A 9491-nucleotide genomic window follows, 5' to 3' on the forward strand; every position below is an offset into this window, starting at 1 on the left:
ATCATGTATATACCGGTATATTAAACCGATTGTACTCGAAGGGCGTTAAAAAAATTTAAATTTAATTAACACTCATAGAAATAAATTTCTTACTAAAATAAAATTAACATTTAAATTTTCTCACAGTTAATGTAATAAAGTTGGATCCATAAAATAATTTAAAAAATCGATATAGTTAAGCATCAAATAATTAAATAAAAAAATGAAGTATTTACTAAATAGGTATAAATTTGCAGCTTTTAAAAATGTACTATTATAAAACCCTTGAAATATATCAACATAAAACAAAATTGTTTACTGTTATGGCAATCGTTGCTACACGAGGCACAAAATCCAAATCCAAATTCAGCACACAATATCATCAGGCGACATTGTTACATGATAGTGCAGTACGAAAAAATTACAAAATCATATTATATATTTGTGCAATGTTACGGCAATGTTACAGTACAAAACAATATGCATAATCAAAAAATCAAATTACATATATGTTACGACACTTTTATGATATCTGCATTAGAACAACTTTATGGGAGTTCGATACTATTCAAATTTTAATTGGATTAATTTCATTCAGAAAATTATAATTCCAACAATTTTAATTTAGGCTTAAAAAAACCATTTAACCGGTTATGATACCATTTGTTAGAATTAAATCAATTCAACATACATGCACAACATATTATGACATATATTTTATGCAGAATCAAAATAGTCATACAAACATGTATAAAATTATAGGATCGATAAGTTGATTATAGAATATTTGGATCCATTGAGAAAATTGCCTTTGAGAAAATTGCCTTTGACGGTAATCCAAAAAACCCCCAGAAGTTGATGGTTTTTGTGGTTCTTCCTCAAGCGGTACTCGTTATGCTTCAAATTCTTTTCAGATGGGGAGAAGAGATAATTTACTAGTGTACGGTATACTGGGGACCATAGCCTATATATTGTGTGATGACCAATTAGGGTTTCCATTATTCGCAAATGGGCCATCATGACATTCACTCATATTTGAGCCCATACCCAATTATTTAATTAATTAAATAATTTTTAAATGAAATCTAATCAATCTTTTAACTCTATTTGATCACTTAATTATATTAAGGCACTTAATTGATAAAATAACTAATATATATATATATATATAGATATTAAAATAATAAAAATATTCCAACAAGCCATAACTTATGTTCCTTACAATCACGACGGATGGACATACCAAGAATATGCTTTGCTGATCCCATGTTTTTCATTGAAAAATACTTCTTCATTTCATTCTTCAACTTGCTTATCTTCTCACTACTTTGCCATACGATCAACATATCATCAACATACAAGAGTAGTATGATGAACTCATCATCATCAAATCTTTTCACGAACATACAATGATCAAAAGTAGTCCTTTGATATCCATGATTAATCATGAAGGAATCAAATATCTTGTACCATTGACGTGGTGCCTGCTTAAGCCCATACAAACTCTTTTTCAGCTGACATACTAAGTCTTCTTTCCCTTTGACTTTGAATCCCTCTCGCTGCTCCATATAAATTTCTTCTTCTAAATCTCCATGAAGAAATGCAGTTTTCGCATCCAGTTGTTCCACATCTAAACTTAAACTTGCCGTCAAACCTAGCACTACCCGAATATATGACATCTTTACTACGGGTGAAAAAATATCTTCAAAGTCAATATCTTTCTTTTGATTGAATCATTTTACAACTAATCTTGCCTTGTATCTGGGTCGTGGGTTATTATCCTCAGTCTTCAACTTGTACACCCATTTGTTTTTTAGTGCTCTTTTGCCTTTCGGTAAATCTACCAGCTTATAAGTCAAGTTCTCATACAGGGATTGCATTTCTTATTGCATGGCTTTCAACCACTCAGCTTTGTGGCTATCCATCATAGCTTCTTCATAATATTCTGGTTCTTCCCCATCAGTAAGTAACGTGAAAAGATAAAGACCGCATATAAAAAATTTAAAAATATTTTTAATGACAAATTTTTTCGTTCATAAATCAGTCACAAAATTTGTTTAAATCACGTGAAATTCTACGTTAATACCTAATAATCTTATTGATTGATTTTAACTAATAAAATAAATGAAAAATACTAATGTGGTTCTATTTTAGAGTTAAAAAACTCAAATAATTTATTTTAAGTAAAAGAACGAAAATAAACCTTAATTACAAAATATGAGTCATTCCCTTTAACACAAGAGACAAAATTCAACAACTTGGATTTGAGTAACTAAGTATGGGTGTAATCGGTTCAGTTTGAATCGATTTTTGGTAAAAAAATTTTTTTGTCTAAACCGATGATATCTCCGTCAGTTTGATTTGGTTTGGTTTGGTTTTTAGTATTTTTTAAAAATGGAACCAAACCAAGTTCACCTGTTTGGTTTAGTTTAATCTGGTTTGGTTGATTGGTTTATAACACTTTTTTAAAATATTATATTTATCTGTGTATTCTATGCTATCATGTTTTTCGATGTATTTTTTATAATTATTTTGTCAAATAATATATTTCATGCTCTACTTTTCAAACAAATTACAAGTTTTTCTTAATCCATGCGAAGCATTGACATGATTTTCATTGCATCACTATCGAATACAAAAGTTGGTACTTGACATAGGAAGATTGAGAAGAGATTTGAAAGCTTAACAAATAAAACAGAACAATAGTAACAAAAGGTTTCAATACACATAAATTAACATATTTCACACCTCAAACACACATAAAAACAATTTTTTAACAAGACTAGAAGATAATTCGCTGAAGAAGAAGAAACAAAAAAGGTAAAAGAAAAACTTGAAAATGAGTAAGACATTCATAATCTATAAGGATGATGGTGAGAGAAACATTGGTGGTAGACATTTATAGTAGTAGTTTGATGAGAGCAAATTTTTGTGCTTAATGATTTCTATTTTTTATGTAGTTTAGTTTTGTCATATTTTGATAAAAGAAAAAAAGAAAAAAAGAAAAGCAAAAATGGATAAGAGGTTGATCGATATACAATTTAGATTTAATAATAAATTAAATAAAGATTAAATAGATATTTGTAGTCATCGATTTGGGAGTTCTTCAAAATAAAAATTAAGAACTGAACAAACAATTTCAATTTTTATTAGTTTAATTAATTTTTTCTGATCCCTTTAATATCCCTTAAACAAAATTCCTAAACTGGGTTTTGAGCAACCAAGGTCCCGGTTCACATTCATGTGGCTCCGATCTACCCAGCCACATCTTCAACAAACTCTTTTCGTCACAAAAAATATCGTGCAAATCTCACTCACCCTCACCTCACGCGCTCTCCCCTCCTCATCACAACACGCACCAATAAAACCACCACGTCCATCCCACGCTCCTTCAAATCGCACTCATTCCACATATGTTCACACATTCTCCCACTTTACCGTTCAAAAAATCCCCAAAATATAGAAAGAAAGAAGAAAAAAATAACAACACAACTGAATTATTATACCAACCAAAAACAACCACATTTTTTCCTCTCTCAGTCCACTAAAAACGACGCCGTTTTCCGAATGACCGGAAAAATGGTAGAGACGGTGGAGCTTAAGAACGAGGAAGAGCTTTCTCTTCTTTCACTTTCCGATAACAGTGACCGGTCATGGCGGTTGAACTTCGAGTCGTTTCAGTTTTCTTCAGAACACACGGAAAAGACGCCGAAACCCTCACGTGGTATCCATGACTGTTACGGTGTTCTTGGTATTTTTCATTCACTTTATTTTTTAGCATTTTTATTCTAAGTATCTTTTTATTTTTATTTTTTATTAAACTGTCTTATTCTTAGTTTCTTATCTTAGCTTTTACATTGATTAATAATTGAAATACTAGTTATTTATTACTATCTATAATGTTGAATTAGTTACACTAGATTCTCTGAAATATTTTATCATATCAATGTGGAATGATTTCTAGAATTGCGAAATCCGTTTTTCTGGATCTATTTTCAGATGTATGAAGGTTTTTTAAACTTATTGCGGTCGAGTGAAGACTTTCCCGATTTCAGTAAGTATAAGTGTTGTGATGCTGATTGCGGTTGCAGAAAGACTTTCACAATTTTAGTTAGTGCAGGTGTTATGACGCTGATTGCGATCGCGTAAAGGCTTTCGAGGTTTTAGTTAGTACAGGTGTTGTGATGCTGGTTGCGGTCGTAGCGGTGTGAATTAACCACAATTTCTTCTTTATCACAAAAACGGTAAATAACTGTATCGGTTTTGGCACCTTCCGCCACTGTCTTGTCGCTGCCGAGATCAGTTACAAGCTCTATCGGTTCGAGACTGGTCGCAGACTTTTTTTAAACCTTGGATATACCTATGATCAGAGCCGTCTCAATTTGACCATGTTTAACCATTATAAACATTTTGAGGCCCTATTTATAGTCTATGACAAATTTTAGGCCATGTCCGGTAACCTGTCTTGCACACCCCAAAGACGGTCTTGTCTATGATATTATTCACTTCAGATCAAATTTATTCGCCATTACGAACAAGTTGATATGATATGTGATAGTTAAGTTAAATGGGTGTAAACGGCTCTTCTAGAGTTCAATATCATGGCAAGGCTTGGACTAGGTTGATACATTATCATGATTTTAGGGATCAAAATTGAATATATTTATAGGTGTGAACTGATTCCTCTTGTTTTGTTTTTACTTAATATTTATTTAATCAATTCTATTTGGAATCTACTTTTTTTAGTTGAGAATCATTTTTTGTTTGGAATGGGAATCTGCAATTTGTTTTGTACCAGTGGTTGTGGTTGATTATGAGGAATGTGATGCTGAAGTTTTGATTCAGTTTTGATGTGATTTTGAGTTCCTTGTTTGTTCTTTTTGCTCTTTATATATGTGAAATCTTTCTTGTGTTTCTCTTTGCAATAAGTTGTTTCGGTTTTCTGAAAGATGCTATCAATGGATGTAATTCATGGTGAGTAGTATGATATGTTTTGTAGTTTCTTTCTCCAGCCATGTTTAGCAAGGTTTTTTTTTTCTTTCCGTTTTATTGTTTAGAAATTTGGCTTTTCGGCTTGATGATTCGGTATCTTAGTTTCATATGTTCAAGTTTCTCTGTTTTTTATTTATTGGAAGTTGGATTTTAAGTTAAGGGAGCTTATGCATGCTCTTTTAGAGACCAGAGGCATAACTTTCTGACTATATATGAACTAATATCTTCTTTGAGTGATTATTGATTAGTAATTATCAAAAATAGATTAGTTAATTTTTTTCTCCGATTTGACGTTCCGTGATTTAAATGCAAGAAGTTGCAAATTTGGTGCATTAGATTTTCATTTTGGTTGAATGTGTCTAGACTTTTGCTTCATTCCTTGAAATGGAGCTGTTTGTATGTTGCTTTGGAAGTTTGCGTAGCACCTTTCCTCTTGTGCCATTACTTCTTTGTATGTTTTCTGATTTGTGAAGCTTTTTGTAATTTTTTCTTTCTTTTCGGTTTTGTATTTCTTGTAGGTCAAGAAGATAATATTGCTGAGTATTATCAGCAACAGGTTGAAGTGCTTGAGGGCTTTACTGAAATGGATGCCTTAGCAGAGCGTGGTTTTATTCCTGGAATGTCAAAGGTTTCTAATTCATTTTCTCTTTTTTCTCTCTAGATCTAATGATAGATTTTAGTCTTGTTTAGATAAACAACTTAATAAAGTGCTTATAGCTTAAATGCTTATCATAAGCAGTGCAGTCATGATCGAGTGTTGGATCGTAAGATCTTACGTGCCAAGGATGCTTGAGAGTGCTACGATCAGAGAAAAATCTTTTTTGTCGCCGGTGTGCTCAAGATCGAGTTTTTTGAAGCAAGATCGTAAAATAAACTTGATGGGCCCTTTTTTGGGCCTGAATTATAATTTCATGTTTTTGTGCATGTTTGTGTATAAATATATGAAATTACCATTTTTCCCTTATGTAGGATCTTACATGCCGTGCTAACGATTCGAATTTTTAAATCTTTCACAAGCTGACCGATTCTAATTAAAATCTCATGTTTGATTACATTGATCATAAGAGTATTGATGCGTAACCTATTTCTATATCAAAAGATAAAATAAATTCAAACTGTTTTCATATAAATTATAAGCTGTTTTCATAGGCTAACCTATAAGTTGAAAACAGCTTATGGAGATGTCATAAGTTGTTTCCTTAAGCTCTCGCAACAGTTTCATAAGCGCTTATGTCAGTAGGTAGATTCAAATTCAATTCAAACATATTCCGTATAGTCAAATGCTTTGGCTGAATATCCACGGTTCTTTGCAGGAGGAGCGAGACAAGTTAGCTAGGAGCGAGACGTTTGCCATCAGAATATCAAACATAGCAAACATGGTTCTTTTTACTGCCAAAGTTTACGCATCAATCAGAAGTGGTTCCCTAGCCATCATTGCATCCACTCTAGATTCTCTGCTGGATCTCCTTTCAGGATTCATCTTATGGTTCACTGCATTTTCCATGCAAACACCGAATCCATATCAGTACCCTATTGGAAAGAAGCGGATGCAACCATTGGTCAATCCTCCTTTATATATTCTGTTTGAAGATTCTGAATCATGTATTCTTGCCAGTTGGTTGTAATCTTAGTGCTGAAATTTAAAGTTCAAATTTGCGTGCAGGGAATTCTTGTTTTTGCCTCTGTCATGGCAACACTAGGACTGCAAATAATTTTGGAGTCCGTCCGCACATTAATATACACTGTGAGTTGATTTTGCTACATTTCTTGATGCGAAGTTCACACATCAACAAATAAAACTTAAATCAATGGTTTTTCATTTGATTTGCTGGATCTCATTAATTTCTAGGTAACCGAGTCTAATGCTTGTCTTAATGACATTTCCAGGATAATAACTTCAACTTGACCTGGGATCAGGAGTGCTGGGTTATGGGTATTATGCTCTCAGTGACTTTGGTGAAATTCATGCTGATGATTTATTGCCGCTCTTTCACTAATGAGATTGTTAAGGCTTATGCTCAAGATCACTTTTTTGATGTGATCACTAATTTGATCGGTCTCATTGCTGCACTTTTGGCCAATTATTTTGACGATTGGATGGATCCGGTCGGTGCTATCATTGTAAGTACATAAATACTTTCCGTATTTTAATTTATAGTACTTTCCCTTTGTTTATGTATAGTCAAATTAAGTAGGAATCCCAATCGGTATGCTCAAAATTTATCCAGGCAGAAGTTGATTCATGTAGCCGACATCACTTAGTAGGATAAGACTGGGTTGATGTTGTAAGTACTTATTGACGCACACATGTTTTACTTATGTTCAATTCTTCTATTGCAGCTGGCTTTATACACAATTCGCACATGGTCAATGACAGTGTTGGAAAACGTGAATTCCTTGGTTGGAAGATCAGCTGCACCAGAGTATCTTCAGAAACTTACATACCTTTGCTGGAACCACCACAAGGCTGTAAGGCACATCGACACTGTCCGGGCTTACACATTTGGGTCTCACTACTTTGTGGAGGTTGATATCGTCCTACCAGCAGGCATGCCTTTGCAAGAGGCTCACGATATTGGTGAATCATTGCAAGAAAAGCTCGAACTCTTGCCTGAGATCGAGCGTGCTTTTGTTCATCTTGATTACGAGTACAGTCACAAACCTGAGCATGCTCAAGCTCATTCTTAGCAGCAATACGGAAAAGCAATGCCAACAACTTGTGTATTTCATTTGCGCTTTTCGTCTTCTGTCTCGGATGTAAATGTGAACCATTTTAGGTAGATTTGAATCTGTACTAACTAATGAGAAGTTGATGAGAGCTGTAGAATTGGATTTGGGATATGTTGTGATGCCTATCATGCAAGGAAATTGTCTCCACTCTCCTTCTATATGTTTTCTTTATTACTGAAGTTTATGGGGGGTTATTTATGAGGTGAGGTGTATATAATATTCTTACCTGATCTAATGTGAGTTTCTTTTGCCATTTTCTATGTTTCTTTATAATCTCTCACATCTGAATTGATACATCTTATTGGAAAAGTTCATTGTTTTGTTTAAATTTATTCATCATGGAAAGAAAAGCATTTATTTATTTTTTGTTTAAAATTGGTAATTATCTGTATAGCGCAAATTTTACACGGTTTGATCAAATTTTAACATGATATTCCCTCCATTCAATAATGGGGGATTTATTTGAAATAAAAAAAAAAAATTTTAGAATGAATCAAACATTTCAATTTTTCAATGGACATTTTTTAATTCTATCTTTTAATTATTATTACTTTCTTCATTCTCAATAAGAAGTAATTTAATAAAAATATTATTCTCTCTTTCATTTATTATTATTTTTTAATTTGTGTGATGCGAGTAGTTTGGGGAAGTTCCATACTAATTATAAATGTGGAGATTTAGGGCTGTTTGAAATGGTTTTAAAAAACAGTTTTATAATTTTTAAAAATTGAAAAATAAAAAATTTGTTTGATACATTTGTTTCTCAAAACTATTTCTAAAAACACTTTTAAAATTCAGTGTTTTAAAATCTAAAAAACTGAAACTATCAAAATATGTTTTGATTTTCAATTAAGATTTGGAAAAAAAATACGGTTTCATTAATCGCATTATAGTAATTACTTGCGAATATTTTTTAATTACAATATTTCACTCTCAATCTATTGCTAATCCTCATCTATTATTAATGAAAATTAAAATTCTCACTCTCAATTATTCTTTCTCTAATTAATCCTCATTAAGTGAATGATATATTTTTATACATTAAGTGAATTTGTATATATATTCAAACAAATACTCAAATATAATTTTATACATTAGGTGAATTGTATATTTTATCATTAATTATTAAAAATATTTTAATGAACTTAAATCTATATTAGCTGAATTTTTAATTTTCAAAAAATATATCACAATTATTTTTGATTTAGTTTTTAAAAACTATTTTTTAATTTTTAAAAATAGAAAACAATTTTATAAAATTATTTTCAATTTTTCAGTTTTTAAAATTTAAAAATCAAAACAAGATAAATATGTTTTGCTTTTAAATTTTAACATGGTGAAAAATGTCACTTTTTAAAACTTAAAAATCAAAACAAGATAAAGATGTTTTGCTTTTCAATTTTAAAATTTACTTAAAATTAAAAAAGAACATGGTGAAAAATGTCACTTTTCATTAATGGTACAACTGTAAATATAAAAATCTGATTATCTATTTTTACATAAACTTGTGCATTGCCTGTATCATTTTAAAAATTCCGTTTCCTGTACTCATTTTATGCTATCTTCCATTTTATTTTGCTGATCGCTATACATATATAATAATATAATATGATATGTGATTTAAATATAAATAATATATATTATACATTATCTTGAATAATAATTTATGCATGTGACATATATTTTTATATTTATTATTATGTGACATATATTTTTATATTTATTATTTTCTTATAATACAAAGCATATTAAATTATTAAATCAAATTAAGTATTAAATCAATTAATTAT

General features: G+C 31.0%; 1 protein-coding gene across 4 annotated transcripts; it reads left to right on the plus strand.

The window, feature by feature from the left end:
• Window positions 1–3191: 3191 nt before the first annotated feature.
• Window positions 3192–7954, plus strand: LOC127128309 (metal tolerance protein 11). Of its 4 annotated transcripts, none has more exons than XM_051057554.1 (6): window positions 3192–3730; window positions 5490–5599; window positions 6285–6530; window positions 6635–6715; window positions 6859–7092; window positions 7312–7954. In XM_051057554.1, the coding sequence occupies exons 1-6, from the start codon at window positions 3547–3549 to the stop codon at window positions 7657–7659; spliced, it is 1203 nt and encodes a 400-aa protein (XP_050913511.1). In that variant the 5' UTR covers window positions 3192–3546; the 3' UTR covers window positions 7660–7954. The 4 variants fall into 4 exon arrangements, with proteins under 4 accessions (XP_050913511.1, XP_050913515.1, XP_050913514.1 ...); XM_051057558.1 differs by lacking the exon at window positions 3192–3730 and adding an exon at window positions 3793–4223; XM_051057557.1 differs by lacking the exon at window positions 3192–3730 and adding an exon at window positions 4247–4648.
• The last annotated feature ends 1537 nt before the right edge of the window (window positions 7955–9491 follow it).

This window comes from Lathyrus oleraceus, chromosome 3 (genome assembly GCF_024323335.1).
Source record: "Lathyrus oleraceus cultivar Zhongwan6 chromosome 3, CAAS_Psat_ZW6_1.0, whole genome shotgun sequence".
Classification (NCBI taxonomy): domain Eukaryota; kingdom Viridiplantae; phylum Streptophyta; class Magnoliopsida; order Fabales; family Fabaceae; genus Lathyrus; species Lathyrus oleraceus.